We start from the raw sequence: 23,137 nt of genomic DNA, 5'->3' as shown, positions 1-23,137 counted from the left end.
CTAGGTACCTGGAGATGAGGCTGTATATGCGCATGGAGTTCTCTATCATACTACGCCGGGGTTATCATCATTTACTAGGTTTGACGAACTGTTTATGCAGAAGTTTAAATAATGCAAATATAGGTAAGTAAGAACGTGGACAGTACCTAAGATGTAAGCTAATAATAAAATTTCGACAACCCATATTTTGATGTACCTACATTATACATACAACCAAACAAATCCCGATCCCTAAACTAACACTAACAAAAAAACCAACAAACACCGGCCCAATCAAACAACTAAATCCCCGCTTCGCATAGGGCAGCAACCTACTTATTCATCCGAATATTGATCGTAATAGTCGACTTCCTCCTCTCCCTCTTAACATCCTGCGAAACCGAATGCGAAGAACCAGGTCGCGAAACCGAATGCGAGCGTGACTGCGAACGCGACTGGGATTGCGATTGCACCTGTCTAGGCTGAGACGTAACCTGCACATTTGCATTCCCATTCCAAGCATCAGACCTACTAGACTGCCTTGACTGTCTCCTATCCGAAGGGGACGCAGACGCAGAAGTCGTTGACAGGCGTCTAGACCTTAATATCCCCAACGGCTCAGGCTCAGGCTGTGGTTCGTCGTGTTCGAGGGGGAAATCGTCTAGGTCGAAACTTGATAGGGTTGAGAGGAGAGATGCGGCTGAGGGGCGACGTTGACGGTGCTGCGAGTGCGCTTGGGAGTGAGATGTAGCAGGCGGAGACTGAGAATTCACTTGTACATGCGAGAAACGGCGCTGGGAGAGGGCGGATTCGACTTGGTAGGATCTGTAGAAGGAATCTGGGTCTGCGGTTGGTTCGAGATGAGTGGGTTCAGGTTCAGGTTCGAACTCAGGTTCAGGCTCAGGTTCAGCGTAACTTACGCACCGCTGAGAACGAGAACGAGGATGAGTTTGAGAAACAGGGGAAACGACGTGCCGCTCTGCTGGGATGGAGGAGTGTTCTGGTTCTGGCTCTGGGGGATCCAGAGCGAACTTGGACATTCTGCGCTGGGAAGCGCGGGATTCAGCGCGGCGCTCTGGGATAATGGATGGGATTGGAGAGGGTTCGGGCTGTGGGGGGTCCAGGGCGTAGGTTACTTTGCGCTGGGGGTGCGATGTAGGAGAGATACCTCTGTCTACCAATGTTGGACCCTCGAGGCCAGTCTCTGCATCTTCTTCCAAAGTTGAAGTCTGAGTGCGGCGCTGTGGGTGCTCCAAGGCGTATTTCACCTTGCGCTGGGAAGTAGAAGTAGAAGAGTTAACCCTATTCACAAGGGTAGGACCCTCAAGCCCAGCCTCAGCCTCAGTCTCAGCTTCCTCTTCCAGCGCCGGAGTCTGCCCGCGACGCTGCGAAAGAGAAGATCCAGGCCGAGAGGAAATCCTCGAAGCCCTAGAGGCAGCCCTAGAGAAACCCGACCTGGGCCTGGTCGTAATCATAGTATCAACCTTCGCGTTAAGAACACCAATGGCATTGAGCGCACCGCTAGCAAAAGTCGGCACAACATGGCCCAGCCTCTCGTAAATGCTATCCCAAGTCTGGATCTTCTTCAACCGCTTCATGCAGTATCCGATCTCCGTGTGATCCCGAGTCGCAAGACACCGGAATAACTCCCGCGAAGCAGCAATGTCCTCATCCTGCACTATAGACGCTAACAAGAGCAGTAGGGGGATATCGTTGTAAACGACTAACTTGGAAGCATATGTCCACGGCAATTTCTCCAGTCCAGCTGTATTCTGCTTCGAATGATAATCATCGACAAGCCGTTTCGGATGAAACCGAGTAAACACCTTTCCTACGGGACTACTAGCCCCAGAAACGAACCCACTCCCACTCCCAATCCCAGGCGCAGATCTAAAATGCCCAGCCTCAAACCCCGGCATCCCACTTTCCGTCTCAAAAATCCTATCCAGGCGCTCCTTCAACTCATCAATTTTATCCTTATGCCATGTCTCCCGCGCATTAGACGGTCTGTAGAGAATGACAAGAACGCACCACTTATCAGCGCAGATAAGACCCTTCCCTGCGCCTTCGCCTGTGTGCCCGATTATGATCTCGTACCGCGTGCAGTTTAGGTGCCGGAGGGCTTCGGCTGTGTACCCGAGCCCGGCGCTGGCGTTGAGTGCGTGGATGTTTTTGAGGTAGATTGGCATTGCAATACCGTAGGTTGTCTTTATCATGTCTGGGTAGTAGGTTTCGGTTGTCATTTTGGTGGTGTTGGTGGTGGCTTGGATTGGAGTGTCGTTTGGTAGGATGGTAGGATGGTAGGGTTGATTGTGGTTTTGGTTCTGGGTGCTTTGATAGGGACATGGCTGTTTTTATAATTGAGGATATGGAGGGGGTATAATGGATGGTTCAAGGTGTTTTCATCAAGGTGTCTTTGTTAGTTTTGTATACTGTGAATGGGCTTTGATGAGATGGTGTTGTTCTCTATGAGCTTTGTGCTTTGAGATTTGAGCTTTGGGAAATGGGCTTTGTTTATCTGGTGCTGATTGTTGTCTTCGTTGAGTGAATTATAGATTTGCTTATTCGGATTGGGGCTGGGACACGGAGAGCATTTTGCTACTAGGGAACTCACTAGGTGAGATAGATACATATAGAGATGGAATAAGTTTGAAATAGTGAATATAAGGAAAGAGTAAATATATTATTGGGACAGCAAAACACCAATTTAGTCTACTATTCGTACTACTCGTCAGTGTTGACATGTAACCGAAGAGATTGCGCGCCTTTCATCATTATACGAAGGGTCTTCGTCTCCCATCACCTGCTCGAGACCTACCCACCGACGGGTAGGCCGTAGAATTGCTAGAAGTTCAGCAATATGTCTCTCATCTTCGTCCCCAATGTAGCGTTCGAATTCCTCCAGAAGCTCGCGTTCAGACTTGTCCTTTCGGCCGTCCTCGATGAGATAAAATGGTACGTCAGAGCAAACCGCAATCAATGATGGCTCTTCTACCAGCGATACATGGCCATGGGATATCAAAGTATACACAATCTCGCGAAGGGCGTCAATACAGTCAATGGTAGTTAGCTTTTCCGTAACACAGGTGTCAACACCATTTGAATCAACCGACTGGGGAATTTCAAAAGCTTGCTCGATGACTTCCACTCCAGAAGGCGCATTGCTACCCGGACGGATCCTCTGCATGACTTCATCTTTCCACCCCTTACGTGCATGCTCTGGTCGATGAATGTAGAAGATGGCAAGCCAATTATCCAATTCAACGCCATCTAGCGTGCCATAGAAGTGACCGACCAATACCTGATAGTTCGATTGCAGTCCTCTCAGTTTGTTTCGTAGAGTGACGGACAAGCCGGCTGCACATTCGCTCGGACTGTCCCCTTCGCTCTTGATCAGTTCATCGACGCGTCTTATCAAGAGAAGTCCAGACATGATTGCTTGTGTTGATTGTAGCTCGACTAAGATCGATAGGCGGGAGAAATAAGAAAGACGAGCTGGAGATGCTTGTCATTGCCGGGTTCAGGCTGGAGAATCCTCGGTCTTATAGCCGCGAAGACTAGGGCTAAGCATCCAGCGGCCCAAGAGTTGAATGTTGGCATTGTTGGCCTTTGACAATTTGGACTAAGAACAAAGAAGGCATAATGAGCTCGAAGTTCAGTCTTTTGACAGTTGTTTTAAGCTCCTTCCAGTGGGAACTCAGGTTGTATGGAGTTGAAGTGGATGAAAGGTGAGTTTGTGCCTGAGGATAATGGTCACAAAGCGGTGCAAAAGGCGGCGGGATACTGCCGGTACAGGCCACCTCCGATGATGTCTCCGCTCAAAGACAAGCCAACAGCTGCCATCTTCCTCCACTCTCTCTCTCTGAATCTCCTTGATACTTGGTGCGGAATCCTATTCTGCAGGGCATACTCTACGGATCCTTGAAAATTGCCATTCAAAACCGGGAATCACGCTCAACCAGACGTCCATTCACCCACACGCTTCCCCACACCAAGTGACTTATCGATTGGTAGTCCCACTGTTGATACCTAGAGCTGAGGGACCTGATTATCCTCTTTCACCTTACCTGCCATTGTGACCTCTTTTCGTTCCCTCGAAAACGCCGTTTCACATACAATTCAACTTCGAACGAGGGACCGCACACAACTTCAATATGAATGTGGATTCTATGCTATCGGACGGTGCTGAGGCAGGTCCGTATGCATCACAAGCGTCTGCTGCAGGAGGCGCAGACCCGGAGTCTATGAACGGGATTGTGTCTGCTTCGGCAAAGCCATTTGTGAGGGTAGATGGTACGTTTCGCATGGAAATGTACTCGGATATTCATCCCGCTAACTCTGATAGACCTTCCTAAATTCGAACTGGAATCATATATCGCAAATTATACTGGTGAGCTCTCAGACCTCGTGGTAATACCTCTATTGCACGTCGGGAATGTCTAACAGATATCATATCTAGGCCGAACGAGATTCAACCGTCTATACCTCATCGGAACATGCTCGTCCCCCCTCGCTGTTGAAGCTCTCAAAGCTGCGGTTGCGGAGGCGAAGGCCGGAAAAGACGTTTCTCGTTACTATCGTGCAGTTCAAGCGCTTTCTGTAGTGGCACCGAACGATCCCGAAGCTAGCGTTGACATAGACTGGGCGGAACGATTACAAAAAGTTGTCAAGTCTGAGACGGACCGATTGGAACATGAGCTCAAAGGATACAAGAACAACTTGATCAAAGAAAGCATTCGGGTATGTCTGGGACTCTGTGCATTTGCAGTTGAATGAGTAGGATGCTAACAACTCTGGATGGCAGATGGGAAATGAAGATTTGGGACAACATTATCATCAAGCCGGCGATTTGACGAATGCATTCAAAGCCTACTCCCGCATGAGAGATTTCTGCACAACATCTAGCCACATTGCTTCTATGTTATTCAAGGTCATTACCGTTGCAATCGAGCGCGGAGACTGGCTCAGTGTACAATCCAACGTATACCGACTCCGAGGCCAGGCGACCAAACCAGAAGAACAAACCAAACACCAGCCCAAAATGTCCGCTGCTTTGGGTCTCTCCCAGCTACAAGGCGGATCATATCTCGAAGCAGCAAACAGCTTCATCTCCACAGACCCCAGCCTCGGAGACACATACAACGAAGTAATATCCTCCAACGACGTCGCAGTCTACGGCGGCCTCTGCGCCCTAGCATCCATGGACCGCAACGAACTCCAGCGCCGCGTCCTAGACAACAACTCCTTCCGCAACTTCCTCGAGCTCGAACCTCACATACGCCGCGCGATCTCCTTCTTCTGCAACTCCAAGTTCAGACCGTGCCTTGAAATCCTCGAGGCTTACCGCGCCGACTACCTCCTCGACATCCACCTCCAGCGCCACGTCCAAACCCTCTACACCCGCATCCGCACAAAGTCCATCCAGCAATACCTCGTCCCCTTCAACCGCGTCTCGCTCGACTCGATGGCTAAGATCTTTGTCCTGGCACCTTCAGCAAATCAACACACATCATCCGACCCAACCACCTCAAACCCCGCCTTCGTCGAAGAACTCATCTCCCTGATCCAAGACGGAACACTAGACGCCCGCGTCGACCTAGAGAAACATGTCCTCGTCTCCAGCCAAGGCGACAAGCGCATTGAAGTCCAGGAGGCTGCGCTTGAAAGTCTAGATGAGTATATCCGCGAAGCACACATTCGGCTCCTGCGCTCGAATATCATTCGTGCGGGGCTGGAGGTTCGTCCTGCTGGTGATGAGCGGAGAACAAAGGTCGAGGAGCGCGGTGGGAAGAGAGGGGCGCTGGGGAATTTGTTGAGGGCTACGGGGATGAAGCAGTAGGCTTTGTTGGATGGAATGGATAGTATGGAAATGGAAATAGGTTATAGGGGCTCTTATGATTAGATGATATGGAATTTAACTTGGCCGTGCGACGATACCTAGATTTCGCGTGGCATGAATTTGAAGTGATTAAATCTTAGCAAAGTGTTCACTTGAATCATTAGATAATATCGCTTGAAACAAAATAAGGTAAGGCGAGGTAAGGCATGCACATGCATGTGCAGTACCACATGATCTCGACACTGATACCTAGATGGTCTGCATTACATATATTAAGGTAACAGTCGTGAAAAGGTAGTAAGTTAGTCAATACCCAGCTTAAACCCCAGCCCTCAGTACATCGAAACCCAAGCTCAACTCACAGCCTAGCCAGTCTTGCCTAGCCTAAGCGAAAGCCAACGCAACGGCCATACCAGCACCAGCAACAACCCACTGCAACGAGCCAGTCAAAGACCCAGCAGCATTATCAGGGTGCGTCTCCTGCGCATCCTCAGCGTCAGAAGTCGGGGACGCAGAAGTCGAAGCCGAGGCAGAGGGCTGGGCAGTGACAGAGGGAGACTCGGAGACGGTGATTGAGCCGGAGAGGGTGGTGGAGTCGGAGTCTTCGTCGTTGTCGTCGTCGGAGTCCGTTTCCGTGGGAGTGGCAGAAGAAGAGTCAGAGGTAGAGGTGGGTTCTGAGTCGGAGTCTGTCTTTGTGGCCGTGACGGTTACTGGGATGACGGGGAGTTCCATGGATGTAGAATCGCTTATAACGGTGGAGAAGTCGGACTGGGAGTTTGTGACTTCGCATGAGACCCATGTTGTGCCGCGGACTGAGCAGCTTTCGCGGAGGTAGCTAGAGAGGGTTAAAATTGGTGACGAGTACTAGACGATAGACAAACTTACTAGTCATCGAATTGGTAATCGTAAACGAATGCAGAGGGGGCTGCAGCGATGGTCAGGCCGTCAGTGGGAATGCCACATTCGGAATCGTCCGAGTAGTCTGCGCAGTATAGAGCGTAGGTGGTGGTTGATCCGGACTGGAGATGGAATCAGCTGTTGTTTCAATGACAAAAAGGATCCAGAACATACTGTGCCAACGACATCACCAACGATAGCTTGATCATCGGCGAATGGAAGGATGAGGGATACAACATCATTGGCTGCGGCGAGAGAACCGCTGCCGAGAAGGGCGAGAGATCGGATGATTTGTGGGCGCATGTTGATCAGTTGTGACGATCAGTTGAAAATAGAACGAAAGAATGAAGTGAGTGGGTGGGTGGCTGATAAAAAAGCGAGCGGACGTGTTTTTCAAAAAACGAATGTAAGAGTCTATAGAGTTGACTCGGGAATCGAGAACGAGCACTGGGGAAACGACTGAAGATGGGCTTGCAGGGTCGAAGAACACCAAGAAAAGGGGCCCTGGAGAGGGAAATGAAGAACTATATAAGGGACCAGCGGCTGAATCTCCGATAGCAGTCAGGGACGACTAATCTCTCGATTGGCTACGATGGGGTTCTGCAAAAGCGACTAGGACGTTCAGGGCCCGGACATTGCCGCTAATGTCATTCGCGCAGCTGACTGCTAGATTCTGGACTCTGGACTCTGGGGGACGACGGTGGCGGAGGCCCAATGAAGCCGCAACGCCGACGGGAATAGCATTGTTTTTGACAATGTTCCGTGGTTTAATCCCGCTATCGCCACTGTTCCGCATCAATATCCCAGATCAGCTTGTTTACCCCGGTTGAAGAGAGCGAAATCTGCTTGGGCGCAGTTCTTCGCAAGTCATGCGAGGCCCGCAATTGAAGCTTGGGGCCAAACTGTGGGCTTTCATTCGCGAGCGGATGGCCGAGGCGCTACTGTCTCGCTTTCCAATGGATGACCAAGCCGCTAACAACGCCAACGAGTACCAGCACGCCGTTGAATCCTGCCATGATGAAGAACGGGGCGCTCGATGACAGGACATCAAACAGAAGACCACCAAGTTTAGTGAGTAGCAAGATCCCTGCTCCTCCGAATAACGAATATACCCCTGCGATTGAGCCTTTCAGGTTTGAAGGCTGGTGCTGCCTTTGACTAGGCGTTCCTAGCAAAGGCTGCTGCTCTTCGGACGGGTCCGTGCTCGAGTGGTGGCTGTTGCCTGTTCCTGCGAGGTCCCCGTTGTCTGCTGCCTCGGCCGAACCGCTCAAGCTCAAAATGCCGTTGCTCAACACTGACAAACTACACACGATGGCGCCGATTTGGCTTATTCCAACCAGCGCCATCATTACAAATATTCCTGGGCTACCTCTGTCGCCTTTGAACTCTGGGCTGGGAACAAGCGCGAGCGCCAAATACCCCACGACCCCAGCGATACCGGCCGCTAGGAGAGGTAGGTGATAGCGTCGAGACTTTTCCGAGAGGTAACCAAAGGCTGGAGCGGCAATGAGCGCTATGAGCTGAGACACGCCGGTTAAGATCGAGGCAAGTACATAGGCCTTGGGACAAGACTGCTTGATGTCACCAGGGTTGGTCCCTTCTGTGGGCCGCTCCTCGCAGAGGCCTGACGTGCGATAGTAGTGGTTCACAAACAGGGGGATAAATAGAGAGATGCCGACTGAGGAGGCTCGAGCTACTAACCCTCCAAGGTAGCCGACAAAGATGTCGCGATTGCGGAAACCCAGGGCTAGTGCAGAGCCGAACTGGTCCAAGTACGGCATTCGGGTCTTGAACATTGTAGACCAAGACCGTTTGCCGGATTCGATTGAATGAGGCTCGATCCCTGATGTCGACCAGAGTGAGGTCCATTCTTTGCCGTCTTCGCCAGGGAGATTTCTCAATCCCACGAAGCAACAGACACTGACTATAAGAGCCACAACTGCTGCCGTATAGTAACTATACTGGATAGCCTTTGCGGGAGAGAGCCCCAAATCCTGGAAGTGCGCTGGCAGCGGGAGGAGAACAACTAGGGATACTAGAGCACCGCAGCCCGCGCACATCCCAACAAAGCCGGCAAGCCTCGAGGACGGAGCATTAGTCCTCGACTCATATTCATCTTCTTCGGTATGCGAGCTAACGTTGCCTCCGGTAACAACCGGTAGTACGGCTGTGACCATGGTCGATACCGCGGCGCCTCCTACACTGAACAGCAGCCTGCCTAGGAGAAGCTGAGGATAGATATTTCGGGCTTGAACAAATAACACCAATGCGACAGCAATGATAGCGTAGCCAGCAGTGCATACCTAATCAATATCATTGTCAGCCCTTCAATTGAATATTAATGAATGGGTGCTGGTCCTCACCTGACGGACGCCTATGCGGTCTGATAGTACTCCCCACAAGGGACAAGCTGCCAAGGCAAGCAGTTCATCAGCAAAACCTAGAGTGCCGACCGCATCACCCTGACCGTCATGGAGACCAATTAAATCGGTGACCACAAACGTGATTGACGAATTGATGAAGACAAGAAATGCGATTGAGAAAGGACAGACGCCGAGTAGATAGGTGAGAGCGTGGATGCGGCTGGCAGTGAACATAGATCGTCGAGCAGCCATTGTTTGTTAGATCTCGGCAGAAAGCCTTTCAAAGAGAGGAGGCGCTATCAGATCTCACTGAGAAGGTCGCATGAACTCATTTCTCAGTGATCGTCGAGATTGTTGATGCGGGGAGCTGAAGTGCTGCTGTTGACACCGGATCATGTGATTGCGTGAAGTACTCGGCAGATCGGATTGGAGTTGGAGTTTGGACAGCTGGTGAAGTAAAGTCGAAGTGAAAGGTCGAGTATCAACAGACTAGATAATAAGATCCACGAAGAAACTTGGCTGTGAATGTCGAGCTCAAGCCACGCGGACTATTTACTCCGGAGTGAAAGTTCCAGGACTGACAGTCTTATCACCATTCACGGAAGAACCCGCTGACGTAAGACAGGGCGGGCAAGAGGTGAAGCTCCGGTATAGACTAGTTGTCCTCCTCGCTTCTTAACTACTCTGTATCTGTCCACGCGATATTCCTTTCCTTTCCCTCTCTTTTCCCTCGTGGGCAAGCAACCTGTCAATGCTGAATTCCAAGTGATCGCCATCTCCCGTATCTTGACTTTGTCAATGATTCTGGGCCTTTCGCCCGCTCCCTGGCGATCATGAGATTCGCTGCCTATGCTGGGGTATGCGCTTTGGTACACACGCTCTAGTTCCAACTTATGCTGACTCTTCCTTAGGCCTCCGTGGCTCTGGCGACCGGCGTCTTTTTGAAAGCGCTTCATCAGAGGGCTAATTTCTATTCTGCCTGCGTTTACCTTTCCCAAAGTAGCGCCAATCTCATGGTAACCTCCACCCTCGCGCGTGTGTCCTATTCTCGGTTTTATCCTGACTCGATGTGTCTTTTAGATTCTCACGAATGTATGCCTCCTCGCCGTCGGTTTCATACTCTTTTGGCTTCAACGCCTCCTCTACGGACCCCTCCGACCCATCGAAACAGAGCAGCTCTACGAGAAGGCCTGGTTTGCCGTGACGGAAACATGCTTGGCGATGACGATATTCCGGGGAGAACTAGGCGCATGGTTCCTAGTGATGTTCGTGTCGCTGCTTGTCGGAAAGGTCTGGGGTTGGATTGGTGAAGGCCGTGTGGAGTTTCTCGAACAGCAGCCGCCGGCAAACCCGTATTTGTTCCACACTCGGCTCACCATCAGCTTACTACTGTCGGTTCTGTTCAACGTCTTCATGCTGAAATACTGCGTCGACACCGTTCTTGAACAAGCTCGGCCGGATATGATGGTCATGTTTGGTTTCGAGTTCGCCGTTCTGGCTATACTTTCCTCTTCGACTGCCGCCAGGTACTCGATCTCGCTCGTGGAGATCTACATCAACCGCCAGCAGATGAAGGCCCGTGTCGAGGAGCGTCGCCAGGAGATTAGAGCTGCCCGCGAGGAAGCTGAAGCGAATGCGACTCAACCTGAAGACTATACCACGCCGCCCAACCTGCCCGATGAGAATGACATTAATGAGATGGAACTCGACATCCCGGGCTGGGAAGAGAAAGGCCGCTGGGTCTTCTATCTGGACCTTCTCACCGACTTCCTCAAACTCACCGTCTACCTGACATTCTTTGCGATTTTGTTCACATTCTACGGTCTCCCTATCCATATCCTTCGAGACGTGGTGGTTACCCTCCGATCATTCGGCCGGCGCATCATGGACTTTATTCGATACCGAAACGCTACACGAGACATGAATGCGAGGTATCCAGATGCTAGCGCGGAGGAAGTTACAAGAGAAGAGGTTTGCATCATTTGCCGAGAGGAGATGACTCCGTGGCAACCTGGAGAAAGAGGGGCTAGCCGGGTATCTGAGCGACTGCGCCCGAAGAAGCTTCCTTGTGGTCACATTCTACACTTCTCTTGCCTTCGAAGTTGGCTCGAAAGGCAGCAGAACTGTCCCACGTGTAGACGGCCTGTCATCGCACCCCCTCGCACTCAAGGAGCGGCCGGTGTCGACCAAGGACAAGGAAACGGCGGCGCAGGTCAACCACAGAACATGCAACCCGGCAATCAGCTAGGTGATGGTAATGGGCCAGCGAATGGACTTCCTAGGGCTCGCATCTACCAGTTTGGTCCATTCAGAATTGGATTTGGAGCTGGAAGAGGTGACCTGTTTAACAACCTGAACCGACAAATTCATCAGAACAATGCACCCTGGCCGATGGCAAACAACCCTAACCCCGCTGGTGCCAGACAGATTGGTTTCGGCTTTGGCTTCGGACGGCCTCCTTTCCAACCGCCTGTACCGGCACCCGCCCAGGCCGCCCAGGCCATGCCTACGCCAATGCCAACATCTGCTTCACACGTGCCAAACCTGCAACAACAATTATTGCAGATGGAGCAGCAAATAGTCAACGAGATCAACAGCCTGCGAGTCACAGCAGACCAGCTGAACCTGGTGAGACTACTGCAGCTGGAGCTACAGCGTCTCCGAACTTTCCAGTGGCAACCAACAGAAACTTTGAACAACATCCCTCAAGCACCTGCTCTATCCATACCCTCTCTACCCGTCCCATCCGCATCACCTACTACACCTGCTTCATCTACACCACCTACTACGACGCGCCAACAATTCGTTTCTGATCCCGGGACGCTATCATTGGGACCCGGGGACCCTCGTTTGCCCGAAGGTCTGACTCTTCCCCAAGGTTGGACCCTGCTGCCTCTCCACTCCGCACAACCTGGGTTAAATAGGCCGCCGAACGACGTCGCAAGTCCAACATCGGCTGAACCCACCCTCACAACTACCGTTCCAACATCAAACGGCGCATCCACCTCTCAATCACCGGCCTCCGCCGAGACAAGAGAGCCAACCGGGAGGATCTCATCAGCGTTACCACCAAACTGGAGGTCTCGTTTCGAATCCACACAACCAACCCATCAAGAACAAACCGAACCATCAACCCACGACTGGACGGACGTCAGCGCTGAGACTGAGAAGAATGAACCCTCAGCCACGGCTACATCCAATAACGAACGTGCCGATGGCGAGGGCGACGAATCTCAGTCTTCAAAAGGCAAAGGGCGGATGGTATCGGTGGAAGATGTAGCAGACGACGAGACATGATGATATTGACTTCTTAGCTTTGCATAACTACCATTGCGATTGCCTTTCTCTATTTCTTCTCCAATCATTCAGGTAGCCAATCTTCTTTATTTTTCTGGAGGTCTTAGGCCGGGATCATCAGGTCCTACCTACTTAACTGAACTGAACTGTACATAGCTGTGAACTGCACCGGCTCGAAGCAAAATATACCATTAGCACGGGCGGTAGAGAGATTGACTGAACTCTACTAGGGAACCGCTTAGGCATCTACCTCACAATCGCTGCCGTGCTTTAGACGACTCCAGAACTAAACCGTAGACTATGACTTCTGGTGTCCTCTTAACGCTGTTTCATCGTCGTCTATCTATATACCTCCGTCATCTGACATGGATCGCCAAGTCGCCTGTAAGCCTTCCTCATCCGGCCGCAGCAGGTCTAGACTGCATGCATGCGAGATAAACTCTACCTAACCTACCCAATGGCATAAATCCTGGCGCCAAATCTGGCCCCAACCTTCGGGTTCCTGAGTCGGAGAGCAAGGACAGGGATGTTGCGAGGTCCATATTGTTGAGGCGCAGGACGCCAAGTGCGGGCCCTTCGAGCTTCTTGCAGTTGCGGGCCTAACGTGCTGTATACTCTTTGCGGTATGTAGGCGCCCGAGCTGGGTGCATGATTTACGTCTCATCCAATTATTTTCAACGGCTCTGAGCTTGGCACATCGTAGATGGGGTCTGATCTTCTGAAGGATAGTCCACTTTGGTAGTATACAGGCCTTGCAATGTACAGTACCTTTGGGGGCTGCGCAGCTCGTTGCTACTGCTACTTGGATATGAATGTTTTGCAGCTGCAGAATAGGCTTGCGACTTGCGAGATGAGGTTGGGGTCCGTTGTATAGACCAGGGTTATAATTAGTATTGTTTTGATGAACATCAAGTTCGTCAAGTGCCTTTTCAGTAATGATAGTGGAGAGGAGGAAGAGCATAAATACCTCTCCAGATACCCACTTTGAGTTGATACTATCCTCCATTCAACGCTTTCATCTCGATAGAACTTCCTCCTCAGACAGTCCAATAGTCCCATTGCCAACAATGAAGACTAACATCACTCTATCCCTCTTCTCAACAATTGCTCTAATAACAGCAGCTCTCGGAAACCGAGACCTCTGCTCGGACCCCAACAGCAACTGCGATGTCGTCACCATAAACGGCAACAAAGCAATCCGATTCAAACCCGACATGGGCCCCGGCAGCGAAGACTACACCCTCCGCTTCGGCAACAGCAGCACCCAACAACAATCTACTCTCGAATCCCGCGCAAACGAAATAATCACCTCCGTCAACATGGGCAAAACAGACATGGGCTGGGGCTGCGATGATATCATCATCGAAGATATCCTGCAAGAACTACACTGGCTCTGCCTTGACGGTCCCGAGGGCGGACAAGGCGCCTGCGACGAAGGATCCGCGCACAAGATGGACGTCGGCTGGGTCACGAACAGCGAGTATGTCCTTGCTGAATTGACGATTAGAGCGGAGGGAACATACCCTTCTTGGGCGAAGCATGCGTTTATCGATGCGTTGAGGGCGATCCCGCCTTCTGGTGCTGTGCATACGCAGGATATTTGGTATACGGATCACGACTGGTTGGAGCCGAGCAGTGAGGTTTGTGCGATGAGGAGGTATCCGAATTGGGTGCAGATTTCGAAGAATGAGGGGAATGGGTTGGTTGGGTATATGGAGGTTTTTGCGGAGGCTGTGCCGGTGACGAATACTGGTGAGTTATACCTAGGTACCTTGTCGTTCTTTGTATAGGGTCAATTGGCTAATGGATGATTGCATAGAAACCTGCGAGACAATCCTCAAGGTTGCTGGCGCGATTGCTGGCGCAGTGAGTGGAGTGCTTGGGGGGTTCTTTGGGATTGCAGAGGTTGCTTGTGGGTAGATTGTCGTTTGATGAGATATTCCATGATATTGGTATTTGCCATACTAGGTAGACGTTGCTAGCGGCGTCAGTCACTTTTTGGATCTTATCGCTCCTCTCAGCCTTTGCTCCTTCCCACAGCTAAGATATTTCTTCTTGCCCTATGCATATCAATTCACACTGCATGCTGCAGCTCACAAGCAAAGTCTTTGCATCCCAAAAGGACCGACCTTCAAGAGGTCTCAGATAGAATAGACCCGACTCAGATATAAAAGGCCCGACACGTCCTGGTCGGGTGTCTCACTCAACACAAAGTGACTTCCTACTTCCTACATTACTGAGATCCTGACGAGAACCCAATTTTCTTCTCATCACAATGAAGCTCTCTCTCAACCTCGCTTTTGCTCTGGCTTTCGCGCTTTTCGCTGTGGCCGCCCAGGCCCAAGCCGTGCCTCCCTGCAGCGGTGTTGGAAGTGTGAGACAGGCCTAGGTGCCACTACCCCATAAAGAAATGCAGCTGCTAAAGGCCAGCTTCGCTCCTCAGATAGCTGTTGCGTATGTGGGACCTATGGGACCTGGCGTGTTAAGGCAGATTTGCCGATGCCCCGCGAATGTAGGTCTGCCCCCATTCACCCGCATGGATCTTGGATCTAATCACTCTACCAGACCCAGCAAACCAGGTATTATGCGCAGGTGAGTTGGTTCAGCATGGCTTTCTGGGCATTGGTCTGTCTGGGCCTCTGTGTGTAGCTGTGCTCTTGCTGACCAGGAATCTCACCTCTTTAAAGAAACATACCCATCGGAGCCCTTTGTCAACCGGCATGAGGATTTCAAATATTAGTTGTGAAGTTGACAGAGGAGGGTCTTTAGAGCATCGTGAGAATGAGACTTGTTTGCTTTTTTTTGCTTCCTTCCCAGTTAACCTTATGGATTGTAGCATACCTTTGAGGGTCTGCTACCGAGGTGGCATATCAGTAAGGTCGGGAATTCCGGTGAGCGATCGGAGTACGATGGAAATCCCTAATTGCCCAAATGAGCCAGATAAACAATGTAAATGTTGACAAGAGAGGTTGTTGAGTGAGATGTAAATCTGCTGGGGTGATATTTAGGTAGGTAAGTAGGCAGGTGGGCGGAATAAGAAAGTGGCGGGAGCTCAGGTCCTCTTCTTTCTGCTCTTCTTTGTTCAGTGCGACAATCGCCTTGCATCAACACAATCCATTGGTGGATGTGATATGGACCAGGGGGATCGTCTGGGATGAAGTCCAATCATGCAGCGGCCAGTTCGCGATGATCGTCCCCAGAGGAGACGAGGCCGCGAGGCACCTGGCACCTGGCACCAGTTCAGCGGCCACTGTCAGCTCAACACTGTTTCAGACCTCAGCCTGATTACTGTCTGTCGCGTGTGAAATCGCAGTTCAATTCAAATCTTGAACTTCAACTTTAAAATCAAGTGAACCCTGAGTCTGCGACCTATTTTGGGCTGGACCGCAGGCTGCAGCACCGCCTCCGCCCGCACTCGAACGTTTCAGAGTCATTGCGTAAACACTTCTACTCTGGACACACTGTTATCAAGGATTCCCACGCGGGTTTCTTCTCCTCCTTGTTCCTTGCCCTGAGACAGTGACACCTTCGCATGTTCCTGTCCATTCCTCGGGCTTGACTTCCGGCCCCGACCTTCATTTCTGATGCATTTTGGCTTGGTTTGAGTTGTCTGTGAGTCGGCCCGTCGCAATTCCCACCAGAGACATCAATTCGTCAGCGCGCAACAATCTCAAGTTGTCTTCATCGCTCCCAATGCTCTGTCAACGACATTTATCTCTGAACTGGCTTGCGATGCTAATGAATAACGTCCGATAGTAAGTCACTTATCTTTAACTACATTCGTTACGACTCATGGCGACAACGCGACGCCCCGTCGCCTACCTTGGCTTCGGCTTCTTCGTCTTCTGTCTCTGGCTTCTATACAGTGTCTCAAAATCATGGACGCTCGTATCGCAAACCGTTGGACAAAGTGTTGGATTGGGTGAGCTTGTGCCTACGCCATCGCCATCGCCATCTCCGTCCGGACGCTTCAACGTCACCGAACCGCCGAAAGTGCCTTTCGCCCCCAAACCTCAATTCGTCCCAGGGGCTGTCAGACCGGATGGATATGAGTACACGAAAACATTGGTGATACCGCGAACAAACTATGAGGATACCTCGTGGACGGACTTTGAAATTCCGGGCTGGGAAACTGCTGTCTATGTCGTCGACGACCCCTCGGCGCCTCTGCATCCGCCGAAGAACAAGGGACATGAAGTAATGGTCTATTTGAGCTACATTATCGAACACTATGACGAATTGCCGGAAATCATCGCCTTCATGCACTCGCACCAGTTTGGATGGCACAATGATGACCTCTTGGACGGAAATGCGGCAACAATACTTCAACGGCTGCGGCCAGAACGTGTCATTAGAGAAGGATACATGAACCTGCGCTGTGGTTGGGGGCCTGGTTGCCCGGATTGGTTGCACCCTGGTACTCTAGAAGAAGACGAGACAAAGCAGGAGGAAATACTGCTTGCTAGATCGTGGGGTGAGATCTTCCCCGACGACCCGATCCCAGACGTGCTAGCCCAGCCATGCTGCGCTCAGTTTGCGGTCTCCCGCGAGCGAGTCCACTCGATTCCCCGGGCGCGCTTTGTCCTCTATCGAGACTGGGTCCTCCGCACTGAGCTGAGCGATTACATTTCCGGCCGCATCTGGGAATACCTCTGGCATGTTGTTTTCACCGGTCAGAACGTTATGTGCCCAAAGGAGCACATCTGCTTCTGCGACGGGTACGGCATCTGCTTTGGCGGCGAAGAAGAATATAACGCCTACCGAAACATGGACTCGGAGCGCGAGTCCTACGAGGATGAGCTCAAGCGCTGGCGCAGCCGAGCAAGCGTTATCGAAGCCGCACGACGCCGCGGTACCTTGAATGAGAAGAGCCATCTCACTGTTCCTGAACCAGGGCGGGATATCGAGCTTGAAGAGTTGATTGCGAAGAAGGTGGAGCAGAAGGAGGAGATGTTCCGCAATGCTACGATGCGCGGAGAGGATGCCAGTGCTCGAGCTTGGGAGGCTACTGCCTTTTGAAGGATATCTACAATTTTTTTTTTGCATACTTTGTATATTGCTCTATCATGTACTGGATTGGCGTTCGATTTGCAGATTCGATTTGTATGTTACGACGTACCGGCATTGGATATACGGGTATTTCTCGTGACTATCTCATCGTTTGGCTGGATCCAAATAAACACTTGGTTTAATGAATTTATTTGAACCGCAGTAATTCGTCACAAGCGTGATTAGACTGCAAGCGCTGGGTGTCCATACTCTTGTAGTTCGGACAGATCACGTGTATGTCAGAAAAGCGGAGCAGTTCCTCCACCAAAAAGTTTGCACTGTCTGTCCTCCATCCAAACCGCGCAAACAGCCTCATCGCGCTATCTGATTGATCCATCATTCGCGACTCTATACTCCGGTATACAGTTGGAAGCTCCAAGCTCCCAGCTCTCTCTTGCTTCACTCGCGCTTCGTCGCTGAGCTTCGCCCACCCCCTTTGGCCCTCCGAGCGTTGCATCGGCGGGCAGGAACCTCCCGCAGGGGTATATCGCAGAACTACACCACCTTTCTACGCTCGCTTACGGCCGGTGCTATACTATTGCGACTGGGTACCGGTACTGGTACCTGATACATAGAACCTACCGAATTTCTTTAACGAGTCGCTACGCGTCGCGGTATTCGCGCCCCTCAAAAACCACCGTCATGTCCTCGACAGCTCCCTCGAACCAGCAACATCCCCCCTCCGCCTCACCAACCGAGTACCACGGTCCCCAAGCCCCGTCTGCCTCGAATACAGACCAAAACGCGAATATAGCGAGCGGCGGGTATGCGCCGAGCGAGAACCAGCTTGCGGGATTAGTCGAGGCTGCGACGGCCGCAGCGGGTCAGGATGTCTCCGAATGGGCGGCAGCAGCAGCTGTCGCGGCTGCCGCTGGCGCAGCGGGGAACCAGCACCATCTTGATGGGTACGCGCCTGATATTCAGCTAGACGATGATGGATTCGGGGAGGGTGGATATGGTGGTATGGCTGGTGGACGACAGTATCGTGGACCGGGCTCCGTATCGGGCAATGAACACGGGCAGTCGTCGGGATTGGCGCGCTCGGGAACGAAGAAGAGGAAGAGGAATGAGGACGCGCTTGATCCGGCACTTGCTGCTGCTAGTGCTGGGCTTGGGCAGCATCAGGGTCAGCATCATCAGCATCAGGCACAGCACCATGGGAATCACCATGCGGGGTCTTATGGTGGTGACGGGTTAGAGATTCGGAGTACGCCGCCGCAGTCGTTGGCTGATGCGCGTGCTGTTGGGTTACATTCTGCTGCGGCGCTTTTTAGACAGACGTCGACGAATAAGAAGTATACGAGGCCGCCGATGTCGAAGATGTTTACCTCCTTGGAGTTATCGCCGGAGAACTTTTTGCATTTGCAGGCAGCTGCTAAGGCGTATATGCTTGATGATCGTTACCCGGATCGTCGGGACTGCGTGGGTCAGCGTGGAAAGGGAGATACGGAGATGGTAAAGCTGCGGCTGTGGAACTGTGTGCGTCACTTTTTGGAGGTTGAGGGTAACGGGCCGCGATTCTTTGGTGAGCATGTCGTTAATGAGGGCATGCCGCCTCGAACATATGTTTGGCCGCGGGACTCACAGAAGATTATCTCGCTTGTCATCCCATTGCTCAGACGCATGGTCACAAATGAACGCCAACGGCAGTATGCGGTTGAAACCAGAAAAGGCGGCGCGGAAGCACAACGGCGGCGGAAGACGGGGGAGAGCATCCCCGATTACCAGAGTACAGGCTCTCCCAAATTCCCCACGGAGGATCACCTTCAGATGCAAGCGCATCACCATCTTACCCATGAATACAACTCGGTCCAGCACTCCCTTCAAACTCCGCCACCACCCACTCACACCGAGCCAAGTGTGCCAGTCACAGATTTAGGATTGACGACTCTCTTCCTTGACGGGTACACCACAGACTGGAATGTTATATCCAAGTCTTATGATGCATACAATTCAAACTACGAACTCGACAACTTATGGGCTCTCTCGGGCTTGCAGCTTGGTGATTGGCGAGGCCTTGTCGCGGCCGTTGATAGCCATTACCAAGTTATTCACGAAGGAGACTATGATTGTAAGCCTGATTGTGAGGACGAGAATGTAGGGCGCATTGTCAATTCAGACTCTGCAACGGATCTGCGATGGCGTATCGGTGGTGGCTGCGGGCCGGATCGTCCTGCCCGGAACGAATTGTACGTTGATCACCCAACTCTTTATGCAATCTTAGTGCTAACATTATTCCTCTTGTAGTGCCAGCAGCATAACCCGCGACATCTCACGCGTCATCCGAGACAGCCTCGCAGCCCAACAAGGCGCGCACACCCACACCCACACCTCCATCTCCCAAACGCAACCCGACCCCATGCCCCCCTTCCCCTTCCCCAATCAACCATCAACACAACAAAACACAACCACAACTACAACCACAACCACGCCCCCAACTCAAGACCTCCATCTCCGCATCTCCATCCTCCAACACAACAAACGCATCCTGCATCCGATCGACATCCCCGCGCACCAAGTCCCCGACGCCTCAACAGCGCGCCACCTCCTCGCCCGCAAATTCGCCGGCCAAATACCCGGTGTTCCCATTGACTCTAGTAACACGGATCCGGAGTCTGTTGTCGCGTCTACGTGGGAGGCCTCTGTGCATTGGCGCTTTAGGGCGCTTTTACCGGAGGGTCTAGTGAGTCTTGAGAGTGAGAATGATTGGACGCTTGCGCTTTTGACGGGGGAGAAGACGGAGTGGTTGGATGGGGAGGTGAAGGTTCTTGTTGAGGTTGGTGATGAAACTTGATAGGTGGAGCAGGTAGGATGTTTGGTTTGGTTTGGTTTGGTGAGGTGAGGTGAGGTGAGGTGAGGTGAAGATTTTTCTGTACACGTACATATTTTTATATCTTAGCTAGGGCTGGCTGGCTATAAAGACCAGTTCACATGTTTATCAATTATACCCATTTTTCAGTTTTCGCTTCTTTTCTTCTCAATCCTTCTCCATGGGGTTGAGTGTTTCTTCTAGTGTAGGACAATTCAGGCAAGGCATATGGATATAGAGCGTCCCAGGCTACGTACTGAATCCAGACCAACCGATTAGATTCTTTCTATATTAGAATTAGATTTGTATACATGATCTGTCTCCGTACTATATTACGTCTATATATACACTTTATAGGTATTCTCATAGATCCAGTACCACCTGAGTAGGCTTAGTGCGTACTGGAGCCTTCTTCCTAGACCAACACTACATAGCAAACATCCACATAGACAACAAGCCAGCAAAGCCCGAGCCCAAACCCAAGCCAGTGACCTGCCCACCTGTAATGCTGATACGCGGCGCAGCACCGGTAAAGACAGCATCCGGTGAACTGGATGTGGACGCCGCCGTGACGCCGGCGCCGCCTGCAGTGGGTGTCTGAGTCTGGCTCTGGGTCTGGGATGCACCTGACACTGCTGGAATGCTGCTGCTGCTGGTGCCACTATAGACAGTTTGGAATCCAGTAGAGGTGAGTTCGGCTTCAGATTCAGCTTGACCTTGAGCTTGGGCTTGAGGTCCAGGACCGGCTCCGTTTGTGCTCGTTTCGGACTCGGGCAACGGGTTGGAGATAGTCGGGGTGGAGTTGGCAATGCCAGTACCGGTCTGGTTTGATTCAGAGCCAGGAGTAGAAGTCGAACCAGAGAGAGAACCGACTGCACTTTCTCCCGCAGCCAAACCCTCATGTAGCCCTTGGCTAGGAGGGCCTGAGATTGAGTCTTCACCCTGGCTGGAAGTTATAGGTATAATGGACTCAGAGCTTGAACTGGACCCCTCGTTATCGTCTTCGGCCTCGGTCTGGCCAGGGCGTCCATGGTCATGTTCCTGTCCATATTCATCGGTACCTGCGCCACCACCAACCGAGGACGCTTCGCTAGAGCCAGATGACACGGCCTGGAATCCACCAGTGGCCGAAGAAGCGCCGGTAATCTCGTGGGCAGCCAAGACAGAAGTAGCAGAAGCAGTAGCACTAGCAGATACGGGACAAATAGTCGTCGAAACAAGCACAGTCTCCGTCGTAACGAACGTGCTCTTTTCCGAGGCGGGACAGTTAGTGACACTCTCGGGACAAGCAGTGATTCTTGCAGTGCGGGTACTGAAGATCGTGGAGGTCGTGCTTTCTCGGGTTTCATCCTGTGCACCTTCGTCTTCAATTGGGGCTGCTCCTGGTTGCTGTGGGCCACTTGCCGGGACAGAGGTCGTGGTGGCAGTGGCCGAAATAGGGCAGACAGTCGTCGAAACAACCACTGTCTCGGTCGTGACGAAGGTGCTCTTGTCTGAAGCTGGGCAGTTGGGGATACTTGAGGGACAGGCGGTGATTGTTGCGGTGCGAGTGGTGAGGACCGTTGACGTGGTTAGGGTTATGGTGTCAGTAGTTGTGTCAGTGGTGCTTGTGCTTGTTTCACCTGCCGTCACTGATCGTGTTGCCGTGGGAGTAGCAGGTGGCTGAGATTGGGATTGGGGTTCAGATAATGTCGAGGAGACAACAGTAAAAGAAGACTGAACAATATAGGAAGAACCTGAAGCAATAGGGCTGCTGCTATGCGGGACAAGTGGCGTGACGGTGGAAGCCCTAACGCTGGAGCTGGAGCTGGAGCTAGAAGTGGATTGCACAGGGATGACCGGAGAAGACGGTGCTGAACTTGAGGAAACAAGGGTCGAAGATGGAGAGGGGGATGCAGTCACCGCCTTGCTTGGGGAAGGTGAAATGGCTGCTGCCGAGGAGCGAGAGACAGGAGGGGAAGAAGAAGAAGAAGACTGGATGAGAGGGCGTGATGAAGTGACGGCCATGGACGATGAAACGACGGATGAAGGAGCAATGCTGGACGAAGGAACACTGCTGGGCGAAGATACACTCGGAATAGCCTGCGACAAAGGTGTTGTCACCACCGCAGACGAGCTCGGAGAAGAAACAATGGCCTCTGATGAAATAATCAAGGCAGTCTCCGTCGTCGTCGTCTGAGCAAGCGTAACCGTCTCAGTAGCACACTCGGTAACAGGCGGCCCAACAAACATCACATTATCCAAATCAATCGCCGCCCCCTCATACCCCGAAGTCCCAACACAATACCCATAAATCTCAAACGTATGCGTCCCCGCCGTAGTCGGCGTATACGAAAACTCCAGCTCCGACCAACCAACAGTACTCGAGGAGACAGGCACCGCAACGCTCGCCAAGAGCCCGGCCTGGGAAAATGTGTCCATGTACACCTTGATGTAGCAGGTCATGGAGGCATGCGAGGAAGTCGGTCTAATGCGGTACTGGAACGAGGCGGCATATTGGGCGTTCTGGACAAAGTTGCTGCTTTGTTGGCCGAGGAAGACTGTTACAGACCTAGATGTTCCTGTTGTTTCGCTGTTATAGGATTAGCATGGTGAGTAGGGAATGGAAGGGTATGTACTGTTCTGTTTCTATTCACTTACACATAGAGTGAGCCGTCTGCGGCGTCGCCCGCAACAACATTGCCTGTAGTCCCAGAGATAAACACCCAGGGAGCGAAACCATTTTCGAAAGACGGGTTGGAGATGGGATTAGGCGTCGAAGTTGCGCATGTCACGATTTCCTCGGTCTCTTGCGCTGAGACTGTCGGGAAGAAAGAGAGTGGGAGGAAGAGCAGTGGGACGAGAGACTGTAGTCGCGGCATTGTGAGCGAGCGAGCGTACTGAATCTGGAGAAAACGAATGAAG

General features: G+C 51.9%; 9 protein-coding genes across 9 annotated transcripts; 4 read left to right on the top strand and 5 right to left on the bottom strand.

Annotated features, from left to right (window-relative positions):
- Window positions 1-311: 311 nt before the first annotated feature.
- On the bottom strand, window positions 312-2,222 carry BDV14DRAFT_196145 (uncharacterized protein; the record flags this gene model as incomplete). The annotated part of the gene is made up of 1 exon (XM_073772375.1): window positions 312-2,222. The coding sequence occupies one exon, from the start codon at window positions 2,220-2,222 to the stop codon at window positions 312-314; it is 1,911 nt and encodes a 636-aa protein (XP_073632281.1).
- A 450-nt stretch (window positions 2,223-2,672) lies between these two features.
- On the bottom strand, window positions 2,673-3,684 carry BDV14DRAFT_165612 (uncharacterized protein). The gene has a single exon (XM_073767352.1). The coding sequence runs from the start codon at window positions 3,410-3,412 to the stop codon at window positions 2,711-2,713; it is 702 nt and encodes a 233-aa protein (XP_073632280.1). The 5' UTR covers window positions 3,413-3,684; the 3' UTR covers window positions 2,673-2,710.
- A 137-nt stretch (window positions 3,685-3,821) lies between these two features.
- On the top strand, window positions 3,822-5,870 carry BDV14DRAFT_165611 (COP9 signalosome complex subunit 1). Its single transcript, XM_073767351.1, has 4 exons — window positions 3,822-4,272; window positions 4,325-4,369; window positions 4,439-4,719; window positions 4,784-5,870. The coding sequence occupies exons 1-4, from the start codon at window positions 4,134-4,136 to the stop codon at window positions 5,816-5,818; spliced, it is 1,500 nt and encodes a 499-aa protein (XP_073632279.1). The 5' UTR covers window positions 3,822-4,133; the 3' UTR covers window positions 5,819-5,870.
- A 140-nt stretch (window positions 5,871-6,010) lies between these two features.
- Window positions 6,011-7,188, bottom strand: BDV14DRAFT_102368 (putative GPI anchored glycoprotein). The gene is made up of 3 exons (XM_073765518.1): window positions 6,890-7,188; window positions 6,704-6,837; window positions 6,011-6,653 (listed from the first exon to the last, which is right to left on the bottom strand). Exons 1-3 carry the CDS (start codon window positions 7,016-7,018, stop codon window positions 6,203-6,205), a joined length of 714 nt encoding a protein of 237 aa, XP_073632278.1. The 5' UTR covers window positions 7,019-7,188; the 3' UTR covers window positions 6,011-6,202.
- A 465-nt stretch (window positions 7,189-7,653) lies between these two features.
- Window positions 7,654-9,330, bottom strand: BDV14DRAFT_187289 (putative MFS transporter; the record flags this gene model as incomplete). Its single annotated transcript, XM_073770935.1, has 2 exons — window positions 7,654-9,018; window positions 9,079-9,330. 2 exons carry the CDS (start codon window positions 9,328-9,330, stop codon window positions 7,654-7,656), a joined length of 1,617 nt encoding a protein of 538 aa, XP_073632277.1.
- A 294-nt stretch (window positions 9,331-9,624) lies between these two features.
- Window positions 9,625-12,630, top strand: hrdA (E3 ubiquitin-protein ligase HRD1). The gene is made up of 3 exons (XM_073767350.1): window positions 9,625-9,935; window positions 9,990-10,094; window positions 10,159-12,630. The coding sequence occupies exons 1-3, from the start codon at window positions 9,912-9,914 to the stop codon at window positions 12,373-12,375; spliced, it is 2,346 nt and encodes a 781-aa protein (XP_073632276.1). The 5' UTR covers window positions 9,625-9,911; the 3' UTR covers window positions 12,376-12,630.
- Window positions 12,631-13,442: 812 nt separating this feature from the next.
- BDV14DRAFT_196139 (uncharacterized protein) lies at window positions 13,443-14,295 on the top strand (the record flags this gene model as incomplete). The annotated part of the gene is made up of 2 exons (XM_073772374.1): window positions 13,443-14,127; window positions 14,195-14,295. 2 exons carry the CDS (start codon window positions 13,443-13,445, stop codon window positions 14,293-14,295), a joined length of 786 nt encoding a protein of 261 aa, XP_073632275.1.
- Window positions 14,296-16,167: 1,872 nt separating this feature from the next.
- On the top strand, window positions 16,168-20,218 carry BDV14DRAFT_187287 (DUF3431 domain-containing protein; the record flags this gene model as incomplete). Its single annotated transcript, XM_073770934.1, has 3 exons — window positions 16,168-17,362; window positions 18,179-19,613; window positions 19,672-20,218. The coding sequence occupies 3 exons, from the start codon at window positions 16,168-16,170 to the stop codon at window positions 20,216-20,218; spliced, it is 3,177 nt and encodes a 1,058-aa protein (XP_073632274.1).
- A 256-nt stretch (window positions 20,219-20,474) lies between these two features.
- Window positions 20,475-23,137, bottom strand: BDV14DRAFT_165601 (uncharacterized protein). The gene is made up of 2 exons (XM_073767349.1): window positions 22,874-23,137; window positions 20,475-22,805 (listed from the first exon to the last, which is right to left on the bottom strand). The coding sequence occupies exons 1-2, from the start codon at window positions 23,092-23,094 to the stop codon at window positions 20,660-20,662; spliced, it is 2,367 nt and encodes a 788-aa protein (XP_073632273.1). The 5' UTR covers window positions 23,095-23,137; the 3' UTR covers window positions 20,475-20,659.

Source organism: Aspergillus stella-maris, assembly GCF_047715825.1.
Source record: "Aspergillus stella-maris strain CBS 113639 unplaced genomic scaffold BDV14scaffold_5, whole genome shotgun sequence".
Classification (NCBI taxonomy): Eukaryota; Fungi; Ascomycota; class Eurotiomycetes; order Eurotiales; family Aspergillaceae; genus Aspergillus; species Aspergillus stella-maris.
Note: the sequence above shows the minus strand (reverse complement) of the source record. Positions and strands in the feature narration are given on the sequence as shown.